Below are 25938 nucleotides of genomic sequence, written 5' to 3' on the forward strand. Positions count from 1 at the left end.
CTTATTCACTATGTAAGAATTCGTTCACCATGTAAGAACTTGTTCGTTATGCTTCAGAAGATTGGAGACTGACGAGAATTAGGCTTGAGATGGATTAATGATTGTGCATTGAGCATTGACCCCCCATACAGAATTTTATTGTTGTTAACAATGATTTGATCAATAAATATGAGAGATGCCTTCTCAAAAAAAAAAAAAAAGGAGACAAATTAATTATAAATTTCTGCTTAAAAAAAATGAAATTTTGCCATTTGTGATAACACAGGTGGACCTAGGGGGCCTTATACTAAGTGAAATAAGTCAGAGACAGAAAGACAAATAGCATGTGATATCACTTACTATGTGGAATCCAAGACAAAATAAAAGTTATAGATACAGAGAAAAAAAAAAAAAAAAAGCAGCCACGAAGAGGCCCTGGAGGAAAGAAATCATCTGAATTGGAGGAACCTTGTCATGGAAAAATGTGCCTAAACCAATGGCTTTGATTGTAGGGCTAATATTATTTTTAAATTTTTCATCTTACCCTCTCCCTTCTCTGACAAATCGCATCAGAGACACTCCTGACTTCTCCCATACTCCCTTCCTCCCCCTTTCCTACAGTGTGCTGAAGAAAGGAACTTTTTGAGCATAGATGCCTTGTACCACATCTCAGAAGTCAACTTAAAATAATTGTAGCAGAAGCAGCTTTTAATCAACTGACAGGCAGCTTTAAGAAAATTAATGAGGACAAAATCTTAGGAAGGAGTAAATTTCTAACAACAAAGCTGTCTCTCTTTTATCCCAATATTCCCTTGAAGAAATAGTATCCTTCCAGGCTGAAAAAATAAAATATCTTTGGTTTTTGCCACTTCCAAGTCCAGACAAAATTAAAAGGAGGCTCAGTTCCCTTAGATTTATGAATACTCTGGATTGAATGAGAGTTCCAAGTCATTTCTGAAAATCAAATTTTTAGGATCTAGGGAAGTATAGATGATTGGATTATATCACAGGCTAACTTCAAGGCATGGAAGAAGGCACAGTGGAGAGTAATGAAGAACAGAGCCAGGACAAGCCAAAAGCACGTGTATCCGTGCTGATGGTGCCAAACACTCATCCTGGCCCAGGATCCAAGCTACAATTTAGTTGTGACTAACTTGAGTGCTCTCAATACCCAAGTCTTTTCTGTAGTTCACTTTAATGAACTTATGATCAGGTTCTGTGAAGATAGGTATGACATGTTATGAGAGAAAGAAAACCAACTATTTCTTTATAACCAGGGTGATGCTAAGATATCCACTAATGGGTATCATATTGGAGTCTCCCATCCAGTGTTAACAGTGAGTAGGATGTTGGAAAAAGGAACTCAAGATATACTCCTTTAATGGGGAAAGGCCCAGCAAGAAAGAGAAAGACATTGCTTCTCACTTTTTAAGCCAAAGTATCTCTGTATTCCATAGCACGTAGGCAAACAGGCATAGGTTCTCATGTAAAAGCCCAATTAAATCAACTGTGGACAGGTGACAATTTTAATCAGAATTGGACAAAGGCCTCACAGCACTAGTCCTTAAAGTACCATCACTAGGGTGCTAGCATGAACCAGAAATGCATAGGGCAGGAGGTACTCATCAATTTCTCAACTTCCTGGAAAGATCTAAAAGATCTGGTTGATAGGAGCAATAGAAGTAAACCAGATGAGATTATAGAAAGAATAAGAGAAAGACAGGGTGAGAGCAAAAAGGAAAAGACAGTTACATTGACAGGTGAGGTCTAACTAGAATCCCCATGCAGTCAATGACTGGTTTTCACTTTGGACTAAGCGTGCAGTTAAACCCAGGCTGCCTGGGCTCCACCCCCAGAGCTTCTGTTTCAGCAGGTGTTCATTGGAGCTAAGCATCTGTACTGCCACTAAATTCCCTGGTGAGGCCAATGTGGTCCCAGGGGAACACTACAGCCCAGTTAGATAGAGTGGGTAGTAGGCCTATAAAAAATGGTAACAAATCTGCTTTCCTTCTCTACTGCCTTGGACCTATTGAGGATGAGAGGATGTATATCTCTAGATCTAGAGCTTTAGAGGGAGAACTCTCAGGGTAACGAAGTGTAGGAGGAGGGAGTGAAGAGGAAGACAGAGGGAGGCAGAGGTGGGAGAGAAGAAGAAACAAAGAGTGTAGGAGAGGAGAGAAGGAAAAAGGAGCAGGGAAGGACAGGTTCGTTCCAACACCTGCTCCAAACTAAGGATCTGTCCAGGATACAGTCACTCAACACATGAATACAGTTTTACCACATAGCCACAAAGAAAAAGTTTTCAATAAAATTGATTTGTTAAGTATTTGAGGCTTTGCCTTAGATGTCAAAATGCTGTTCCAAGGTGAAAGGAGAGATAATCTGCTTTCTGTGCTACAGCTTTTTCTCCTACCAAGTCAAATTAAGGTGTCCTTGTCTATCATTTCTGCCAGTAAAATGACCAGAGAGAAAAGCAAACCAGCACTGGTGAGTCAAGCAAGGAGTGCCCCTAGGATCTGCAGAGATTATGCAATGAGGATTCTTTTCAGTTACTAAACTGTTTATATGTCTAGAAACCTCACCTGTTGGGATGATGGTCTATACAAATCTGGGAGAAACAGTAATACTAATCACCTGTTAATTCCTGTGTTGAAAGCACCAATCCTTATTGTTGCTTTCTAGCTCAAAATGCCCTAGCATCCCCCACCCCATGCCCTGCCCGCAAAGTTGCTGACTTGCCTCCATTCCTAGGTAAAATAATACTTATTACTGATACAAACTAGAAGAACAATGTGGTATATGACTATTTCTGGTTTCATTAATTTTATATTTTTGTTATTATGCTTTCACTTGGTTACAACCAAAGTTATTATAATGTGCAAGTTGCCACTATTTTAGAAAATTAATTGCAGTTTTCTGTTACAATATTGTGCCTTGTTCCAATTAGAAAATGAAAGCAGAGAAGGAACACAGGCCTTTTAGTGTTTTGAGAATTCAGCAAAACTTCAGCTCAGCCATCTCTAAATGCCTAACTCAAAAACAAAACAAAAGCCCTCCCTGGCCCAAGTGCAAGAGAGTCAGACAGAAAATAAGGCCCTGGGTCAAAGAGCAGCATATCCACTCTGGAGGAACCTCAAATGGACAGAGGGAAGGTGGGGATAAAATATGTTCCCAGTCTCATTTTTCTTGAGTTGCCAATCATACTAAAAATTGGGAAGACTAAACCTAGCTGCAGTAAGCAGAGAAAGGAAATAGCAAAAGGATCCTAGAAACTAGGATAAAAATTAAAATGACTCAACACGGGGAGGAAGAGAATCCAGCACTTAGAGATATTTAAGGGAGAACCTTGGAGAGCAACAACAGATGAGGAAAGATGGGAGGTGAAGCACAGACAGCGAAAAGCTAAGAGTTTGGTAGGAAAGTGAACACAAATGCCACTGTGCCTGCAACAAAATTAGCCAGGTATCAAAGCACCATGCATAAAACCACAAGTAAACCTGAGACTGTGTCTCTGCCTTGCTGAAGAGGCTGGAGGCAGAAACCTTAAATGAATAAAGTAGTCATTAAGAACAGCAGTTCTCAAACTCAAGTGCATATGAGAATCATCTGGAAAGTTTGTTTTACAAATATAAATACCTTGGGCTCTCCCATCCATTCTAATTCTGATTTTAGGTCTGAAGCAGTCTGTATTTAAACAAGGACCCCATGTATTCTAATGCAGGTTGTCCAAGGAACACAGTTTGAGAAGCACTGATCTAGAGGTCTGAAGAACTACTTAGAATAAGTGCACCCAGGCTAACAGCAATCAGCAATTCATTTTCAGAAGAGTTTTCATACAGGATTGTATAAGAGGTCATTCTCTTGGGGAGAGATGGCACATAGTGGGAATTAAAGTAAGATAAGTCAATGCTCTCGAGGATGTTCTCCTGGGAATGTCTGTTGGCCCAACAAGTGCACATCTCTGAACATTACCACAGTGAGTTCCAAGAGGTAACACCAAAGTGAAGAGGAATTCTGGTTAGAGAAGCTCTAGGGCACGCCCATCATCCACAAAAGCATTCCTTCAAGGACACAGCTTGGTATTACAAATGAAGACACCCACTGTACTTACCAGTGCAAAGAGGGAGATGTTCTACTGTCTCATTAAACCCTTGCACCATTCTCAGATGAAAATGCACTTCTTGCCTTAAAACGGTGGTACTGCATTGCTATCCAAAAAAGCTGGTGTCTTCCCTTCCACCAATGACTGAATTCAGGGACATTTGCTGAGTGCCTTGGTGCCTCTGGAGGTAAAGGGCAACCAAGACCTGGAAAACCAGAAACCTTTCTGCAGCGTGGGGTTTAAAGTCAGGCAGGGTGGACACAGGATGAGCTAAAAACTTGTTGAGGAGCCTGGGTCCTGTCTCTTGAGTGAGAGAAACATTTTCCAAACAGGAGCTTTCTAGTTACTTTAGCTCCTCTCCTAAGTGGCAGATGGTGCCTACTGAGAATCAAAAAAGCCTCACTGGGAGGCCTGAGAAACAGCTCTTGTTGTGAGGCATGCAGCAGCTGGCTAGATGCCTTGAGCCCCTTAGCAGGACAGCACTGGATTACTACACATCCCCAGCAGACTTCTCCAACTGCATTCTGAGCTGCCAACAACTTGGCTTCTGCCCTATAGTTGTGTGCTCTTAGCCAGATGTTTCTGGCTACTTACGGAGAAGACCTTGCTAGGATGGAGGACTGGCAGGCTGTGGCCAGAAGTTTGGGCAGAAGTCCTAGCTTCTGAAAGAGACTGGAGATGTCCATTATTGTTGCTGAAATCAGATCCTGTCCTTAATGATTATCAATAATTATTCCACAAATAGGAAGGAAGGGTTAGAACAGCTGTTGGGACCAGGATTCTAGGTAGTGAAAAGCACAGGTACTTTAACCATCCAAATCTGCTTAGGATAAGCAAAATTAGAATATTTAAACTAAAATTCATCCTCAAATATTTAGATAAGAAAACAGGTTTCTGAATTTCCCACAAAGTCCTCTCCTATGGACTAATATCAAACATTTCCCAAGTCATATGGAATTCAAGAATCAAAACTTTCCTGTCAGTCTGATGTTAAGAGCAAAGAAGGCCTTGTTTCTATTCTTTCAGAGGCTTGGTAGGACATGCTGTCACTCATCACTGGTTCTGCTCATTACCACCTAGAAATGATAAACAGGATGCTTTTCTCAAGGGTCTCTTTCATTCATTCATCTTCTCCTAAATATCAGGTTCCTTATTAGGTACTTGGATTTCATCCTGATGAAACAGCCATGGTCTCTGTTCCAGGGGAGCTCACAGTCTACGAGAGACTGACACGGAAACACATAACTGCAGTCTGGTGTGATGAAATGTCAACATGCGTGGGGGTACTAGTACAGTGGTGGTACATGGAGGGGGTGATCAATTCTTAGAAAAGTTCCATGGAAGGTGAAAAGCTTGCAGTCAGTTGGGTGTGAAGGAGAGGAGGGCATTTCAGGTAGAGGCACACTGGCAGGAAGGAAACTTACTCAATTCAGGGTGCTTGGAAAGTGGCTTGGTAGAGTTGGACAGAGGGTCCCTGTAGGATCCAGGAGGGAGAAAAGGCCAGAAAGGAATTCACCAGGCCACCCACTTTCTATTGCTTTGTATATAATGGGTCCTATCTCTAATTTTTCCTTTAAAACAAATATTCTATTCTAGGCAGTCAATAAGCATCTTGTATATGCACAGCACTACACAAGACACCCCAGGGGATATGCCCCTAAGGAGCTTACAATGAACCTAATTGAGTGGATTAAACATACACACCACATGGCTAAAGAGAACACAAAACAACACATGAACAAGTGCACAAAACTATAAATGGCACAGCACAAAGTGCGAAGGGAATTCACAGGTTCTTCACTTGAGATGGAGCTTAAATACCATCTAATTAGAGAACTGTTCAGATGCTTGGCTCCCCTTGACAAAACCCTAGCCAAATAAGCCCGCATGGGATATGGGACTCTCAAGTCAGAAAGTATTCTGGTGGAGTCCAGAAGGCCACTGACCTCGTGATGCCCAGTAGGCTTTTATGGCAATACAAGAGAGGTCCACCTCCAACAAGAAAGGGTCCTAAATAGGACTTTTCGGTGCTGGTGAAACAGATAGGAGGTTTAAGATCACAGCAGCTGCCCCAAATCCTCATTGATTACAACCCACAGAAAAGAACATTATCATAGTATACCATCTATCATTTTTATAGTATGCTTCCTTGAAAAAAGAATAAGCACAAATATTTTTTAAATAAGCACAATATTTCACTAGGTCTTGTATGTATGTATCTCCAGACTAAAGGTCTCATGTCGAGGTAAGGAAGTATTCAATTTGGTCTTTATCCAAAGATAATTTCAGGCCTCTAGGGAACCCAGCTTACAGTCAAGGGTATATGAAAGCTCCCATCTTTTAATAGTCCAGAACTTCCAAAAGGGAAGTCTGACGACCATGGATGGACTGGATTGGAGTCTTTCTGTACTCCTTACAAACCCGGTATCTCCTGGCTGGGAGATCACACCATTGTCCTTCATTATCCTGCCAAGGCGAGAAGAGCTGCCATACAGCAGAGGTACAAGCAATGACACTCACCCTCATGGAGGTCTCACCACCATGGGCCTGTTGCAGCCTGAAGACCTGGGCCACCATGTGCTCTGTGGAGGGATGCAGCAGGATCCTTCGTGAGGCTAGGCCTACCATGACATATCGGCCCATTGGGGACAGGCTTACCGAAATGGCATTGGGACCTGAGGGCCAACAGAACAGAGAGACACTTGCCAGAGTTCTTACCATTACAAGGAAGTAATTTTCCCTCTTAGTCTTTTTCCTTTTTCTCTAATCTTCCCCTTCGTTTGGTCATCCTAGGGTTATCTCATGACATTGCAATGAAGAGTATAATTAGGAGGCAGATAAAGTATTGAGTACGTGTTTGACATATAGAAAGTACTTAATAAATGCTAACAATTATTATCATACAATCACATTTTTAAAAACTGGTATACTATACTTCCAAAATCTACTTTTTCCACTTCATATGTTATAAACATTTTCCACCATTAAGTATTCCTGTATATGAGCATTTTCAAGGCCAAATGATATTTTGTATCATTACTGATTTAAGCAGTCTTCAAAAATTGACATTCTTCTCTATGATAAATAACATTGCTGTGAACATCTCTGTACATAAATCTTTGAACAGTTTTCTGATTACTTTCCTAGAAGTGGGAATGCTGGATCAGAGACAGCATACATTTTAGGGGTTTAATATACAATGCCAAACTGCCTTCCAGTGTGTGTGTGTGTGCCCACTTTCCCCAGTCATGAGAAAAGCTCCTCCCTTATTCCTCAGCATCACAACAGGTGCATGCCCCTGATGATATCATAGCAGGGGGGACTCTTATTCTGAGATTCTTCTGTAATGCTACCAGCCAGTATGCCTGCAAAGCAATTTTCCTCTGGCCTGTGCAGGGGCAGTATGTATAAGAAAATAGTAATTTGTCCTCCATTTTCCCATGGTCCCAAGCACATAAGCCAGTGAGAATTATGACTGGGCTTGCCTGGGCTTACCCCGCCTTATTTCTAAACATCCTGACCCTCCCCCAAGGCAACAGGCAGGATCTGTCACAATAAAAGGCACAACTCTTGGCACCATGCTGCTGCTCCCTCTCTCTCTCTCTCTCTCTCTCCCCACCCCTGTCTGGGGGCAGCCACTTTCTCTTCCAGATAATAAAATCTCTTGCTTGGGCCCGTGTCTCCTGAGTTGTTCTGGGCAAGGAGGGTCACGGCGAGATACCCTTTCATTGGTGCCATGACTCAGATGAGGCTCTCCCATTGACTTTGCTCTTCCTCCAGGAACCTGAGCTGCTTTGGGAACCTTCACTGCCCAATCCTCCTCCCAGGCTCACCATCTATTTCCCTGGTTGCTCGTCTTCTCGCCCAACACCGGCCTTGGATTTGGTGAGTCTCCCCTTCATGGTCGACTTAAATGTCCTTTTGGAACCTGGGAAGTAACTGTTGAGTGTCCGGCACCCCCAAGGGCTCCTCTAGGACAGGGGCACCCCCAACCACGACTTTCAGAGTCACGGTTGATCCCCATAGTCGACCCTTCTCTGCCTCCCCATGGTGAGAATCCTCATCCACTGAGGCCCAGTCTCCCTTTATCTACATATCTACTCAACTCGAAAACTCCTGGTACCAGGTACCGAGCCTCCCCAGCGTTTTCACCTCGACCCCACAGTTAGAGGTGGTGACGACCCCCTAACTGTGCCTGGTCTTCTCCGTGACCTTCTCAATCGCTCAGGGACACCTCAGTGACTTCTGAACGGTCTCGTTATCACCATGGGATCCGGCCCCTCCGTTCCCACAGATTCACCGCTAGGGTGCTCACTCAATAATCTAAAGACCCTCCACCTCACTCCAGACCTCAAACCTTTTAAGCTTGTTCGCTACTGTAATGATATCTGGCCACCTACTCAGTCCTGAAGGAGTTTTGGGGACCTACCTCCCTCTCACGGTCCTCTATAGTCGGGGTAGAGGGCACACCTCATCAACTTTTACAAACTCCCATGCTTCACTGCATCTTTAGAGGCATTGCCCTCTCTCACTCCTTTTTGGTGATTCCCCAGTGTCCCATCCCCCTTATGGGAAGGGACCTATTACATAAGGCTGGAGCTTCCATTACTTTCGCTCCCGGACCACGCCTCAACCCCGACTCGCCTTCAATTCCACTTCTACTCGCCCTCCAACCCGCTGCAAACCCACCTCCCTCTCCTTTTCCTCTGTCACCCCATCTGGTCAACCCTGTAGTCTGAGACACCCCACCCCCCTCTGTTGCCACCTGCCCCCCAGTAATTGTCAAACTTAAAGACCCCGCCTCTTTTCCCTCTCAACCTCAATACCTGCTGCCCCTCAAGAGTTTACTGGGCCTGCAGCCAATTATCCAGGAACTTTTATACAAACAGCTACTAAGACCAGCCAATTCCCCTTTCAATACTCCTATACTGGCAGTTAAAAAGCTTGATGGTTCTTACAGGCTTGTCTAGGACCTAAGAGTAATTAATGCAGCTGTTGTTCCCATCCATCCTGTGGTCCCTAACCCCTATACTTTAATTGTCCACCATTCCTGCTTCCACCACTCACTTTCCTGTCCTTGACCTCAAAGATGCATTCTTCACTATCCCCTCCATCCCGACTCTCAAAATCTATTTGCTTTCACCTGGACCAATCCTGCCACCCAAACTTCTACTCAGTTGACCTGGACAGTCCTTCCCCAAGGCTTTAGAGATAGTCCCCACCTTTTTGGATAGACTCTAGCACAAGACCTCAAATCCCTTACTCTCTCGAGCTCCACCCTCCTTCAATATGTAGATGATCTTCTCCTGTGCAGCCCCTCCTTACAAACCTCTCAACAAGATACTATTCTCCTTTTAAACTTTCTCTCAGAACATGGCTATCGGGTTTCACCCTCCAAAGTTCAGCTGTCTGCCGCTCAGGTCACATACCTGGGAGTTCAGCTCTCCCCGGGCTACAAGGCCATTACCCTAGACAGGAAAGAACTTCTCCCAACTGTGACCATTCCAAATAACAAAGATGAAATTCTCTCTTTCCTGGGTCCTGCTGGGTGCCTTCGTTCATGGATCCCCAACTTTTCACTCCTGGCTGCCCCCCCCCCCCATATGAAGCATCCCGACGACCTCTCGATGAGCCCCTCTTGAAGCCCGAAGCTAAGCCCTTCTATAAACTCCAGCTGGCCCTTCTACAAGCCCTCGCTCTGCTCTTGCCTGACCTCACACGCCCCTTTTCTCTATATGTCTCAGAAAGGCAGAGCTTCGCCCTGGGAGTTCTGGGACATATGTTAGGACCCTCCTTTGCCCCGGTTGCCTATCTTTCCAAAAAACTAGATCCTACTATTCAGGGATGGGTTCCTTGCCTGCGAGCCCTAGCAGCAACGACTGCCGTCCTCATTCAAGAATCCAAAAAACTCACTTTCAGGTCACCCACAACTACTTTCTCCCCTCATCCTCTTTCTGAACTCCTTACCTACAAAGGCCTGCAGACTCTTTCCCCCTGCAGGATTCTATCACTTCAAGTTGCCCTAGTTGAAGACACCTCCCTCAATTTCAAAACCTGTCCTCCCCTTAATCCATCCACCCTTCTTTTATTACCTCCGGAACCACAGGCAGGATCATAAGCCTCCTTCCATAACTGTTTACAAACTCTAGATGAACTCCTACTCTGTCCCTCCCACATTCAGGAGGATGCCATTCCTCAGGCCACATATACCTGGTTTACTGATGGCAGTTCCTTTATCCATGAGGGTGTTCGATGGGCAGGATATGCCATTGTTTCTCTGGACAAAACTATTGAGGCAAAGCCCTTACCTCCTAACACTACAAACCAACAAGCAGAACTGATTGCCCTTACCCAAGCCTTCACTTTAGCGCAGGGGTCCTCTCTTACTGTCTATACTGATTCTAAATATGCTTTTCATATCTTGCTGTCCCATGCAGCAATCTGGAAAGAATGGGGACTCCTCAACACTAAGGGCAGCTCTATCAGCAACACCAAACACATTATACCACTGATAGAAGCCTCACATCTTCCAACAGCCATAGGCCTAGTATATTGCTGCTCCCATCAGTCAGATCAGTCATCCATCTCCCTTGGTAACAACAGGGCAAATGAGGCAGCCCTAAAAGCAGCCTTAGTCCTTGTAATAAGTGCCCTCATTCCAAACCCTAAAAAATCCGTTTCCACAACTACCGGCCCACTTTCCACTGAGGCCATACTCTCCTACTTACAATCACTTATTCCACCCTAACCTCCAATCTTTACAACGCTTTCTCAAAACTTACCTGCCTCTTTCTCATTCAGAAACTGCCTTCCTCAAAACACTCACCACTTCATGCGAAGTCTGTCAAAAAGTCAATCCCAACTCCCCTTCTCAACCACCCACCTTTCCTACCCATCAAGCACGAGGGCTCATTCCCGGGACTGATTGGCAACTCGACTTTACTCACATGGCCCCAGTAAAACGCCACCGGTATCTTTTAGTACTGGTAGACACATTTTCAGGATGGGTTGAGGCCTTTCCCACAACTAATAAACGAGCCCAGCCTGTCTCCAACGTCCTACTGTCTGAAATTATCCCACGCTTTGGGATACCTACTTCCTTACAATCAGACAATGGCCCCAAGTTTATCTCTCAAATCTCCCAAGCAACCACTAAGGCCCTTAATATTCCATGGCATTTTCACATCCCCTATCACCCACAATCCTCAGGTAAAGTGGAAAGGACCAATAGAACCCTCAAATCTATCCTTACTAAATTATCCCTGGAGCTCCACCTTGGTTGGATAAAACTCCTCTCCTTGGCCCTACTTCGACTCCGGGCCTTGCCAAAAAAACCTGCTATACTTTCTCCTTTTGAACTCATGCATGGCTGCCCCGTGCTTCCTCCCGGTCTCAACTTTGAACCTCCAATTCTTCCTCCTCATCTTGTCAACCCTTTACTTCAACACATTTGCTCTCTACTCTGGTCCCACGCTGACCTCTATACACCAAAACCTCAAGACCCCACTTCTCCTACTTTTTATCACCCAGGAGACTCTGTGTTCCTATCCCCACCACACCAAGCAACACAATCCCTAATTCCCAAATGGCAAGGACCACACACAGTAATCCTTTCCACGCCAACTGCAGTTAAACCTCAGGGTGTTCCCCATTGGATACACAACTCCCACCTTAAGTCATTTGTCTCAGCTTATTCCCCCTCCCACAAAATCTCCCACAGGTTCCTACTCCACCCTGACGGGACCTCTTACTCTCCGCATTTCGCACTGCTCATCTCCACTTCCACTCATCACTGAAGAAGTTTCTGCCAGCACAGAGTCCTAAAACCTCCCTTACAACCGCCATGAGTCATGCTTCAGAATTATTAACCCTGGTCTCAACACTTATTCTCTCACCAGACCTATCTTCCCAACACCAGCTCTTTCTTCTCTTTCAGACTGTCCAAAAGATTGCACCATCAAGGATTCCCTTTGCCCTACAGGTTGCTTTTCTGCCTACCCCAAAGAATGCTATCAATTCAACCACCTTATGTAAACATAGCAATCAGCCCAAATGTAAAAAATTTCTAACCAAACCTTTAACCAGCTTATATTACAGGATTACCAACCTCTCTCCAAAGACGATGATCCTTATTGAACCTAGAAAATGCCATCGCCACTGCAGACCAAGGGCTCATCTGAGGACCGCCCCCCATCAATACAAAAATGAACTTCATCGCCCCTAATCAGCAGGAAGCAGTTAGTGAAGACTGACCTTCACCCCTTCCCAAATCCTCTACCACTTATAAAACAGAAAAGGGAGGAATATAAGAAAATAGTAATTTATCCTCCATTTTCCCATGGTCCCAAGCACATAAGCCGGTGAGAATTATGTCTGGGCTTGCCCGGGTTTACCCCGCCTTATTTCTAAACATCCTGACCCTCCCCCAAGGCAACAGACCGGATCTGCCACAATAAAAGGCACAACTCGGTGGCACCATGCTGCTGCTCCCTCTCCCTCTCTCTCTCTCTTTCTCTCTCCCCACCCCCGTCTGGGGCCAGCCACTTTCTCTTTCAGATAATAAAATCTCTTGCGTGGGCCCGTGTCTCCTGAGTCATTCTGGGTAAGGAGGGTCGCGGTGAGATACCCTTTCAGTATGTGATCATTACTCCCACCTAAGCTGTGCTTCACCTAGGAATGCCCATGCCAAGGTACCGGCATCCCTCTGTCACTAAGTCGGGCTTCCTATCCCTTACCAAATCGCTTGGTGTAGAGCATTTCGCCCAAGTTATGGGGAGCCAGGGAGTACACTGCCAGAATGCCTTCATCGGGAAAGCCCCTTTGGCTGCTAGGGATGAAAGCTGCCAAGAGCTGGCCATCTGCAGAAATGTCACAGCTGGCATCATTGTAGATTTTGCAGTTCTGCACCAGCACGTTCACGGAGGCTGCATCAAAGAAAGAAAAGAGGGTAAGAAAATTTGGAATTGATGTGAAAAATTCTGGGCCAAGAAATTCTGGGGCCTTCCTGAGGGCCTGAACCCTCTCTAGAAAATCTAAAGGCTGCCCTGTCAATCAAACTAAAATGTCATTAACAAGCAACACAAGAGACAGGAAAGACATATCTCTTCTACTGTTTTAAGGGGAAACTACAGAGAGTCAACACAACCACAACCAACCTGCTGAGTATTAGTTCACACTTAGGAAGTATCACTAGAGAGATAAGACAAGGAAAAAGGTATTAAAAATTGTTCCTGGAGAGCCACTCAACAGCTGTTATTGTCCAAAAGATCAAAACTAAGATGAATGAAAATGCAAACCCACTGATTCTAAGAAAAAGGTGATACAGGTAGCGTCCTTGGGGTGAGAATCCTACTCTCTACCTGCTGTGTGACCTTGAAGAAGGCAGTCATTTCACAAATCTGTGTCTTACTTTCTCATTTAAGATAAATGGAACACTTAGAGACTTCAATTGTCTAGACAGCTCCTTGCTAATACTAATCCCTAAATCCACAAGAGAGGATTAAGAGAAACAAAGCCAAGCCCTGGCTGGATGGCTGGAACTCTTCTAATCTCTCATACTTTACCATACTCCAAGCCTTACCCATACCATAAGCTAATATCCACAGGCAGTCCCAGTCTGCACTTAACAGTTACTGAGAATTAAGCACAGGATCATCTAGGCAGCAAGCTCAGCATGAGGCATCGGGTGGGGGTGGTGGAATGTCTGTAGGTGAGGAGAATCCACTCCACATGATGGGACTAACAAGATGTTAGCTAGCACAGGGACCCTGCCTGCACTTAGCCAGCACAGGGACCCTGCCTGCATGCTTTGTTTCAGTTTTCATTTGAATCCCCTCTGAGGCCCACTGTGTAACTCCTTGCCAAGAGGAGGCAGCTCACCCTTGGTGGGCACAAGCAGAACAGCACACATATTCAAAGGGACTCTGCTGTGTCTCATTTACATCTACTTCATATACACATGCAAAGAGACTTTTATTCCTTCTTTTATTTGAAGATTACTTGGATATCACAGTCAGAAGAGTACAGTTTTCTAAAAAAAAAAAAAAGCCAAGCTCAGCTGCCCTCACCAGATTCCAGGTGATCAACTCCAAGAGCCCAAAAGGGCTAACCTGAGAGATCAAGGGTGATTTTCCTCTGGAAATTAACCTAAGGAACGCAAAACAAAGAACTGCTTTTCAGGGGTATTGATGCTTATGGGATCGGGGACTCAAGAGCGATTTCTAGAACACTGTATTCACTCCCCTTCCCTGCGTGTTGCTAATGAAGCCACAGAGGTGACAGGAGTAAATCAAAAAAGACATCAGAACACACTGATTAGGCTATTGTGCCAACTCTTGGGGGCTGATACCTACAGCCCAATTACACATAAAACCGAGGAGGGACTACAAGGATGGTTCTGTTTGCTAACTAATAAAAATAATGACATCCAAATATTCACTGCTACCACCATTAGGGTTCTGTACTGCTCAACTTCCAACCCACCATCTGCTCTAGCCTATATAGCTGGATTTATCTAGTTAGCACTGAGACCGTCTGCTCATTACTCAGGGTCCCAAGCCTGTTGCCAAAAAGATGACAATCTCCTCCTCCTTCCCTGGATTGACAAATGATTCCAGTTGGTGATATAGAACCAAAGGAACTGGGGGAACCTTCAAGAGTGAGTCCATCTTGGTTTTCTAACCTAGAGGTTAGCACAATCCTCAACCATTTAAGACTATAATCATCAAAGGCAGGGAGAGAAAGTTATCATAAAGATCAAGCAGGACATGAAAATAAATAGGGAAAGAGATGGGATTCTGTGGACTTGAAGACAGCTTTGCACAGTTGCCATTTTAACCACATTTAATCTCTCAAAAATGCATGGTGGGTATTTTATGAAAGTAGGCTTTTCTCTCTTGCTGTTACATGGACCTAGCTCAGACATGTTCACATGTAAGTCAGTCAAACATACAGAAAACTGTAATAATCCTTAAAACTCATCACCAACATAAAACTAAGCATTTAACTGTTTACTGTCAGATTAATTTCTAAAGGGGTTTGGGGTGGGAAGGAAAGTACAAGGAAGGTTTTCCTTCTCGAAAGCCTGGCTCTGAGCCTCTGCAAAACGGGGCATATAGCCAAAAAGCATTTTGTCAGCCTCAAATCCAGCCACTGTGTTTGTGTTTGTACTACATTATGATGATGCCAAGTCAATGGTCATCTCCCAAATTCCATCCCCTCCCCCCAACTCCACCTAGTTTCACAACTGTTCCCAGTTACTGCAATGGGCTCAGAGACATGAAAATGATGAGAGAGACTGCTGAAAATAAAAAGAGCTTCTCCAGCAGCATGTTCAGTTTCAGAAATTGTGCACCTAGTGATCTAGGGTTTCACTTCTACTCTAATGAAGGGGGTATGGCAGGCAGAGAGTGATTTCGTAGCTTCGTTTCAGCAAGCACTGGGTGGTGTTTACAATTTCCCTTTGATTTCAAAGCTTCAATTAGCAACTATGGATAAAGTGAAGGTTCCTGTGGCCAGGATTCTCACCTGGCCCTGCTTGACTAGCTCACTGCACACGTGTGGGCAATACATCGTTACTGACTCTATATAAAGAGCTCTGCCCAGTACTCTGGGCGACACGGTAGCACGGCTGCAAGAGAACAGAGCAGAGCAGAGGACAGAAACCCAGAGTACGGCTGTGCGGAAGAAGAGGCCTGGAGGCAGAGAACAGCCTGCTGCATGTAGACTCGCTCTGAGTGGACGGGATTTTAGTGATTGGGAATAAAGTTGGGTATAACCCTTTCACCCCAAGAATGTTCTACTGTCATTTCTTTGGTCACATTGAATCCACAGTGAACTTGCCCAGGGCTGAAACCCATTGGCAAGACAGCAACTTACATGTGCTGCTTGTTGTCTATTAATTTCCCACATGGAAATGGAAACATTTCCTTACGCAGCTGCTTCTTGTAAGGCTGAAACACTGATGAGTTGAAGTATACAGGGAGAGATTTCTTGCACCTCTGTTAGTTTTTGTTTTCTTGGGCCATAGAAAAGTAATGCACTAATGATAAGGACAACTCGTCCTTGTGGACTAAACAACAATGTAAGCAGGTAGAGAAAAAGTTGAAGTGAAATACAGTATAAGATACTAGCAACCTACACACCACCAGAAATCTTTGTTCTGCTCCCTGTCTTGCCTTACCACGGTTGTCAAGTATTAGCAAGCATCAGAATCGCCTGGAGGGATTATTAAAACAGAGAATGCTGGGGCCAGGCCTGAGAATTTGCATTTCTAATAAGTTCTCAGGTGTGTCTGATACTGCTGGTTTGGGACCACACTTGAAAAACTGCTGCCTTACCAACCAAGCAGGCCTCCAGCAAGCTGCCCTGCACTTAAAGTCAAAACACAAGTGGGGAAGGATGATGGGACAGTTGCTGGGCAGCTGAGAATGGAAATAAAGACTAGGAGAGAAAGTATTTTTCAAATCACAACTGCTTAAGGGCTTCAGGGGACAACTCCAGGGGGAGAAAAAATGATAGAAAAACTGCAGAAGACAGCAGGAAGCCATGTTCCAGACTCTGCAATGTAATCTCCTCCTAATTACAAATGATTTCCAAGTAAAAATGCCCTAGCAGGGAATGGGAGGGGTTAGAAATACTGATGCCTACAGGAGCAGATGGCCCTGCCTTCCTATTCAGCTCCATAAATTATAAACAAACACCTTGTACAAAGATTGATTTGTAACCTGTCGCTGGCTGCCCAGATGAGGCCTTGGAAGCAATTAGCAGTTGCAGTGCTTTTGCAAATATATTAAATAGTGATTTGGAGAGCCCTAAGGGGTTTAAATCAGCAGGAACATTTCCTTTTAGCTATCTCTGAGCCCCTCAGATTGCAAAATAAGAACTCCTGCGCAGATCTCCAAACAACACTATAAATACTCCCAAAAGGCACCCAACACTGCACCCCTTGTGGTGCAGTCTGCCCCATACCATTCAGCTGCTGGGTTTCTGAAGGCCCATTCTGGCAGGGCATCCGAGTGACCAAAGCTTTTCACACAATAAGAGTACTCTTAAAAACCACAATGCATCTAATGAGCTACTTTTTACATGAAAGTGGTTTCACAATTATCTATGTATATGAGAACTTATTCATAAACTTCTAAATTTATAGAGAGTAATTCATTAATCCTACATCCCAACTAAAGAGAAACAGGTGGCAAGAATCTTTAGCCTAACTCCAGAAAAGGATTAAATGCAATTCAGGTAAGTCAGATGACTAGCAACACAGTGGCTGCTGAACGCGTGAGCAAAACTCAGAACCAGTGGCTACCAGTTAGAGAAGAACTACCTCTCCCTATGACTGCAAAAAACAGAAAAAGAAAAAAAGTAGCAGGCCCAGACCTCTAAATAAAGTATAAAAAGTAAAAGTAATTCCAATATACTACTTAAACTGTCCCCCCAAAGCCCCCCCAAATTATATTTATAACACAAGCATAACATTGACACTAAAATCCATAGATTTTATTAAAAAGGAAAGGACAGATCCATTCCACGAATATCAGTGAAAAATTATTTAGTAAGCTACATGAAGGAATTTAACATTAAAGATTATACCATGGACCACGTAGGGTTTACTCAAGGAATATTGTAGAATGTATAAGCATAATGATCATGTTATTAGATCAAAAAAAGAAAAAACATGATCGTCTTCATAGATGCTAAAAAGGCATGACTAAATGCAATATTCACTCTTACTAAAAATTCTCAATGAAATAGGAATAGATGACTTCCAAAAAATGATCATTTTTAGTTCAACCCCAAAACCAACATATGCTACTGGGAAAAAGCTAGAAGTTTCCCTACTAAAAGCTATGAACAGTATGAGGATGGCTGCTATTACTTAACATTGTTTTGATGGCAGCAGCCAATGCATTTAGTCAAGAGAAAGAAACCACAGATGAAAACTTGGAATGGAAGAGGTAAAATTTTTACTATTAACAGATAACCTACCTAGAAAACCCATGAGGTTAACTCAGTAACAACAATAGTAAGTACACAAATTTAGGAAGATAGAAGAATTTTAAAAACAAACTTGAAACAAACTAAAAAAATGTACAGGATCTTTATGAAGAAAACTTTAAAACATTAACAAGACCAGGAGAAATTGAAAATCATACTATGTTCTTAAATAAGAAGGTACCATAAAGATATTGAATTAACTTATAAATTTAATGTGATCGCAATAATTACACTAACAGGATTTTTTCAGGGGGGTGCAGGGGTGAAGGGAAGAAACAAGGTAGTTTTAAAATCCATACAAAAAACAAAACTGCTTGAGCAGGCAGGAATATTTGGATTAAAACATAACAAGGATTGTCTCCTGAGATTCTAAAATATAAAGCTTCAAAGCTTAAGCCCATGTGGTACTCTCATATGAATAATCCCAATGGGACAGACTAGACAGTCTCTAAATATATCTAAATATACTCAGGAAATACACAAGAAATAGGATGAAAATGATATCCCAAATCAATAGAGACAAATGGATTATTGTATAAATTGGTTGGGACAAATGAATAGTAATATGAGGGAAAAGCTGACTCACACTCTGCTTATTTGGGACTAGGTTAAATTTCTAGTGAATCTAAGATTTAAAGATAAAAACTAAAATACTAACTGATCTCCCTAATGATGACAAAATCTAGGAACCACAAAAGGAAACCTGGATAATTTTAACTAAAAATCAATTCTATTACAAAAATAACCTTTGGCAAAGTCAAAAGACAAATGACAACCAGGGAACTCCTATTATAAGTTAATTTTCTGATTTACAAAGAGCTCCTGGATGGGTCAAGAAAAGGCAACACATGTGTGTAAAGGTATGAAGAGGCACACAACCTAGTTTGTAATATGAGAAATACAAATTTTAAATGCTATTTTTTACATATCATATTTGCAAATACCCAAACATATGACAACACATTCTGCAAGCAAGAGTTTAGGGTAACAGGTCTTCTCACACACTGCAGGTGATATTATAAACTGGCATAGCCTTTCAGATTGTGATTCAGCAGTATCTACCAAAATCAGAGATCTTCCTCCCTACAATACCATTTCTAGCAATTTACCCTATATACTTGGATGTGTGCAAAATAGCAAACTGTGGCACAGTTTGTATAGCAAAAGACTGAAAGCAATTTAAAAGTCCCTGAGCAGAGGACTGATTAAAAATGCAATCTAGAGATTTCATTTGGACAATTGAATACTAGGCAGTCATTAAAAAAGACTGAGTAAACTCTTTTCATACAGATATGGAAAGATCACCAAGATATATACAAAGAAAAGAACAGAAAAGCAAAGAAAGCAAAGAACAGAAAGACTATGTATAACATTTGGGTGGGACACATATTTGCATTTGCTTATATATACATACAATATTCTCAAAAATATACAAAAAACTGCTAAATTATGGTTGCCTGTGGGGAAGAATGGTGGGTAGCTAGGAGTAGGGTTGGGAAACTTTTCACTGTATTCACGTTTATATTTTACAAATTTTTGAATGGCCAGTGTATTTCAGTATAGTAACAGAAGCAAAGTAAACAAAATAAAGAAACAAAATAACTGGAAATAAAATTATGGCAAACAAGATATGGGCCATGAATCTAGAGTTGAACAAGCAAACCTGGTATTCAATAAGGGGAAAGGTGGATTGCAGTTGATTCCTAGCAGAGTTAAAGAACAGATTTATGAAACAGGTGGCTTACAAGCACTTAGAAAGAAATGATTGCTGCTGAAGTTTCACAAGGATTCGGACATGAAAAATTAACCTCACTTTCATGGTCTGATAAGGATACCAAGACTGGCATATGGGGAAATGCCACAGAGAATGTCTTGATTATTTTAAGGCATTTGACAAACTCTTACAATACACTGTAGACAAGAAAGAAAAATGTAGGGTTTGGAACAACCATGCCCAGGGTGCTAATTCATGAACCAGAATGGAAACAGAGGAAATCCACAGCAATGTAACACAAGGCTTGGTGCAATGTCCTGACTGATGCCCCATTTTGCCAGCAATCTAAAGGAAGACAGAGAAAGCATGTTTATCAAATTAGTAGATGATGTGAGATTGAGAGAAAAGGACCGAAATCAAAGTTCAGATAGACGTTGAGAGGCAGGAAGTAGGCACTGCAACTACACACTATTAAGATAAAGTTTAACAGAAACACATACAATTTTGCTTTGGTTCTTAAAAAATTTGAATTGTACAAGCAAATACAGGATGGTAGAGTCTTGGGTTATTAACAATTATCAAGGAATTTTAAGTGACTGTAAATCAATACTGATTTCAGAAAAAGCTGCTGAAACTTAGGCTAAACTAACATTGTCCAGGTCACCACTGTACTAGGTATTGGACAGCTCTCACCTAGCTCTGTTCTGGGCTCCCAGAGTCAAAAGTGAAGATGAGGACAACTGTCAAAGATTTGGAAACCAGATCAATAAAATCAATCTAAGGAAATTTGGCCTGGAAAGAAAAATCTGAAGGGAAACGGCAGTTTATTTTCAAACAGCTGGTGTACTGTCACTTAGAAGAGGCATCCTTAGACTTATTCTATTTAGATTCTGAGGCTGAACTAGGACCAATGGGAGGAAATGACAACAAGGGAAATGGTGGCTGAGTACAAGAAAGAACAATTTAAGAGGAATTTAGCAGTGATGGAGTAGGCCATCTGTCAGACTATGTGGTTTATCATCTTTAGGACTCAAGCAGAGGCTGAACTGCCACTTCCCAGCAATGTGTGGGAGTCTTCTGTTGGACAGGAAGTAAAATGAGCTGTCTAAAATATTGTGACTCCAATGAACAATTGGGACATGGGATTGTGGACTTCCCTAGAAGCTGGGAAAGTGGACTGTCAGACAAACATGTTTGTAAATCACGTGCCTCACTTCATTCCTCTCAGATCTGGATTAATAAATGACTTAAACATCTTTGTAGTCTTTCCTCAAGGTTCAAAGGCCTGGCACCTAGCTCTCAGTTTATACAGTCCCTTCTTTTTCTCTACTTAGTTCCATCTAAACTTTGAGGCTTAGGACAATGAATTACTAGTCAGTGAACTCCTCAGAGCAGAGAAATCTTCATTTTTGTGCCCACGTTAGCATTGTTCCTACTGTTATACCCAGCATTGTTCACTGCTCAGAGTAGATGCTCAATGCATAGTTGAATTACTTGACTGTGAGTTGCAGAAGAGCTGTAGAAATGGCACATGAAAATCAGTTTTTCAACAAGATGATGAAAATTCCAGTGACACATGGGTCTCTGAGTTTTAGTTTACAAGTAAGAGATAACCCTTCCACGTTTACCCCCCAGTTCTACTCTGACTTACCATTACTGATTTCTGGGAGGTCAAACTTAGTGAAGTCCCACCACTGGAGCCGGTAGGTAGTATTGGCAATGTTACTGGCCACAGCGGACTGTCCATCACCAATCACTGCCCCTGGTTGCAGAGAAACAGAGAGCACATTATAATATTTATCTACATGTTTTAATGCAAAAATAAAACAACACGTTGGGATTAAGAAGGAGAGAGGGAAGAACCATAACTAAGATTTGAGAAAGCAGACAGACAAATCCCTATCTCAAAGAGACACCAGATGTGTTTCTCAAGAACAATTCTACATGGAATACCCCATTCATCAGCCCCTCTCATTATTACTTAGCATTTACTTAGTGTTAATAATGTAGCAGGTACTGTATACATCCTGTCTGGAAGGCTCACAATCTAAACAGACAAATGAGTTTTCATAATGTTGTGGGAAAAGAAAAGTGAAAAATGGAAGAACACCATTAACACAGAAAATCATTTTGGTCCTGAGATATCTTTGTAGTGAGCAGTGCTCTTTGGGAGAAAGCCTTCCTCCTTTTCATATGACCTTTTTCCTAATAAAGTATCTCAAAACGAGGCTTCCTCCAAGGAATAATCAGTCAGCATATAGCTGATTGGATAGACAGAGACAGTAAAGAACAAATGAGGTCATATTTGTTAATTTCTTCTTGGCTCCTGGCATGTAACACAGCAGAAATTTATGAGCCTAGCTTTTCAGCATCAGAATATTTTTATTAAGGCAATTTTTTATCAGCCCTCCTACCTTGCCCCATAAAAACTTCTGTGAATCAGATTCACTTGTAATATCTCACAGCTTAACTTTCCCTGAAATACACACTTCTGTATGACATTTTTTCCTTGGTAACCAATTAAATAAAAAATGGATTTTTTTAACAGGGTGACACTTTAATTTGCAGTTGTATTTCATTTACATGAACATGTCATTTCCTCCTCCTCTTCCCAGGTGCATTTCATACACAACCACCCTTCTAATCAGACAGAGCCAACCCTCTTGGGAGAATAGCACACTCTTGTATGCTAGACAACCTAAATGATATTCTCTGCTACAAATCAACTCCTACTTTGAGAAACAGAACTTGTTGGAGCTTACTAGTCTTGGAACAATGGACAATTTTAATACCTAGAGTCTTCAGTATCACCATCTTTCTCCTCTTCATAGCCTGCAAAAGGGTCATGTTGTCTGTATTTTTTCCTTATAGAGGGCTGCGTTTATTGCTCTCCTACTCCTGCTGTTTCCCTATTCTTTCTTCAAAATATCAAGAGATTTTTCAGAGAGAAAATGTTCTTCATGCCAGGAAATATGAGAAAAGTACTATTCTCACCCTCTCCAGTTACTGCAGGCTACTACATAAGAAGACTTCTTTCAACATTAGTTTACTGATTGTGTCCTTGTCCCAATTTCATTGTGTAAAGAAAGGTACAAATGATAGCTCATTTCCAAGATGATGATACTTCTAGATTATGTATTCTCAACATGGGCAATACTGCCCCCATGGGAGTGAAAACTGGTTCATGGGGGGAAAATATCATTAAAATTGCTAGTTCCTCTTCAAAGTACTGCAATATATAAAGATATACAGCACATCTGTAACATTAGAATTAGATGGGAGGAGAGACAGGAAAAAAAATACCTAAAAAGGCTCCTTAGGAGGTTAATGATGAAATACCATTCTAGATAAACCAATACACCAAACAAACACATTCCTTAAAATCTTATCAATTCAAAGACAAATCCAAATGGTCATGATCTCCCTCAAGACCTGAGAAAGAAAGCATTTGCGAGTGCTGTCAATGAGCCTACTGACCTCAAACTCCTATTGAGGGCCCTGTGGCATATCACTCACATGAGGTAAAAAAAAAAAAAAGGAGGTAAATGTCCTTGCTTTTAACCTTTAATAATTACATCTGACTTGGGAACTTCTGCTTTAACTTCTGGGTTGTGAAGGTAAGCTACCTACAGGACTTTCTTAATAGGAATATTCTTGATTTTTCTAGGCCTCCTTGACAATGAAAATAATTTTTTAAATTCTAAGGTCTACCACTTCCCTGGAAAGAATTGCTCAATTTCATTCTGACCCAGGTTCAATTTCACTGCGCTTATGAATTGTTCCCCTGGATTGCTAATGTAAGCGGCTGACATCTCCCTTTGACCACTAGTCTCTCTCAAATTACTCTAGTTCCGTATCATTTCCTCCAATGTTTAAGAGAAAAGCATACAACTTCAAATGGAAGAAGGTAAGTTGATTTTCTCAGTGTATAATAAACAAAATGCTAGTTGCTAAAAGAGGGTAGAAAATAAATTGAAGAACAAACCCCCATATTCTAGAAGCTTAAAATCTGGGGGAAAGAATGAGATCTACAAACAAAACAGTACAGAAAATACCAGATGCTTTATGAGTGCTATGTATCTGCAACTGGGAACACAAATGATTAACTCCAACCCACAGCTCCAGAAGCATCCTGTACAGTCCATGCCTCCAGAAGTCTTCTGGAGAACAGCTGTGCAATTTAATAAACGTGTCTGGTCTCGCTGTGTGGAAGAGATTGGGAATGTGTTCTCTGCCAATGGTGCCAGAGTGCTGAGGAGAAACGGAGCCTGCCACTACGCAGAGTCAATTTTCTGTGCCGTGTAAACATAGATAAGGCAGCTAAAGATATCAGCAACAGACTATTGTCTGTCACCAACCAGGTTCTCTTCTGCAAGACCTGCAGTCAACTAAGCCAGCTCTCAGAAACAATCAGGAAGAAAAAGTATCATCCTATTAAAAACCCCAACTACTAAGATGAAGGTGTAGGAAATGTGCCAGAACAAGCTAATGGAATGAGCTACAAAGTATTTACATAGGAGGCACTTAGCCTCAGAAACTAACTCCTGAGAGATGGCAGAGGGATTTCTGAGGTCTCAAGGTTTTTCCAGTTATAACAAAATGGAACAAACTAGACTCAGAGTTTCCCAATCTCCGTTACTGGTATTTTGAGCCAGATAATTCTTTGTTTAAGGGGTGGGGTGGGTCTTGGGCTTTGTAAGCTGTTTACTAGCAACCCTGGCTTCTACCCACTGGATGCCAGTGGCACACCATCCCCTAACCCAGTTGTGACAAACAAAAAATGTCTCCAGACACTGACAAATGTTCCCCGGGGACCAAAATTATCCATGGTTGAGAAACTCCAACGTACATAAATACAGCCTACATTTCAACTCCAAGGTCAGTGCTCTGAGGAAGCAATACTGGAATGCCCACTGCTAAAGGTACCAGGACTGCCAGTGATACACTGATGTTGAAAATAATCTAATCAAAGCCTCAACATTATACAACTATTCCCTTAGCAGCTTCCAGTTTTCCATTTGTCATAGATTAGAGTCTGGCTTGAATGATGAGCTTATTTTATGGTTCATTGTTTGTCTGGTTTTTTTTGTGTGTTGTTGTTGCTATTATTATTATTATTATTTTTGCATGGTTTCCAAGAACATAGGCTTTGGAATCAGGTGGACTGATTTTGACACTTCTTGCTATTGTAGTAACTTTGTGTAAATTAATCTGAGCCTCAGCTCCCTTATCTGTAAAATGGGTATAATAATACAATTTATGGGTTTGTGGAGAGAATTTACTAAGACAATAAACGTAAACTGAAGACAAATAGTATCTAGTAAATGAGCAACACTAAAATTATTTTAACCATTTACTCCAATTACTGTATGCTTTTTCTCTATAGGTACAGATCTATAATGAACAACTCATAAACAGAGGTCTTTTTATAAGAGACTGGCCCAATTAATGTGCCAGGGCTATGAGAGAATAACTTAATCATAGAATTAAAGTTACAAGTCTAGGCCTAGACCCTTTAGTGGCTTTCTCCTTGAAATACAACGTAGGCCAAGATGGACCACATTCTGGACCACAAAACCCACTGTAATAAATTTTTAAAGATGGAATACAAAGTATTTTGTCAGGAACCACAAGGAAATGAACTAGAAATCAGTAACAAAAAGATAACAGGAAAATCCCAAAACACTTGGGAGACGAAGAAACAAACTTTAAATAACACATGACTCAAAGAAGATACCTTAAGAGAAAATTTTAAATATTTTAAACTAAATGAAAGTGAAAATGTAACTTATTAAAATTGTGGGATACAGCACAAGCAGTGCTCAGAGGGAAATTTACTGCACTGAATGCATATATTAGACAAGAAGACAGATTTAAAATCAAAATTTAAGCTTCTACCGTAGGAAACAAGAAAAAAACCAAGTTAAATTCAAAATAAGTCAAAGAAAATAAACTGTAAAAATTAGAGCAGAAATCAATGAACTGAAAATGGTAACTCAACAGAGACAGACAGACCAATGAAACCAAAATCTGGTTCTTTGAAAAGCTCAATAAAATTGGTAAACCTTGAAACAACAAATGCTGGTGAGGATGTACAGAAAGGGGAACCCTCCTACACTGCTGGTGGGAATGCAAGCTAGTTCAA

At 41.9% G+C, this 25938-nt stretch overlaps 1 protein-coding gene across 11 annotated transcripts in view; it reads right to left on the reverse strand.

The window, feature by feature from the left end:
- AMBRA1 (autophagy and beclin 1 regulator 1) overlaps positions 1–25938 on the reverse strand; it is a 238059-nt gene that overhangs the window by 34990 nt on the left and 177131 nt on the right. For all 11 annotated transcript variants that reach the window (XM_036994095.2, XM_073216497.1, XM_073216498.1 and 8 more), the window contains 3 exons: positions 21445–21555; positions 12817–13005; positions 6602–6756 (listed from right to left, as the gene is read on the reverse strand). In XM_036994095.2, the coding sequence (XP_036849990.1) occupies positions 6602–6756; positions 12817–13005; positions 21445–21555 (455 nt within the window). The remainder of the gene's footprint in view (positions 1–6601; positions 6757–12816; positions 13006–21444; positions 21556–25938) is intronic.

Source organism: Manis javanica, chromosome 11 (assembly GCF_040802235.1).
Source record: "Manis javanica isolate MJ-LG chromosome 11, MJ_LKY, whole genome shotgun sequence".
Taxonomy (NCBI): Eukaryota; Metazoa; Chordata; class Mammalia; order Pholidota; family Manidae; genus Manis; species Manis javanica.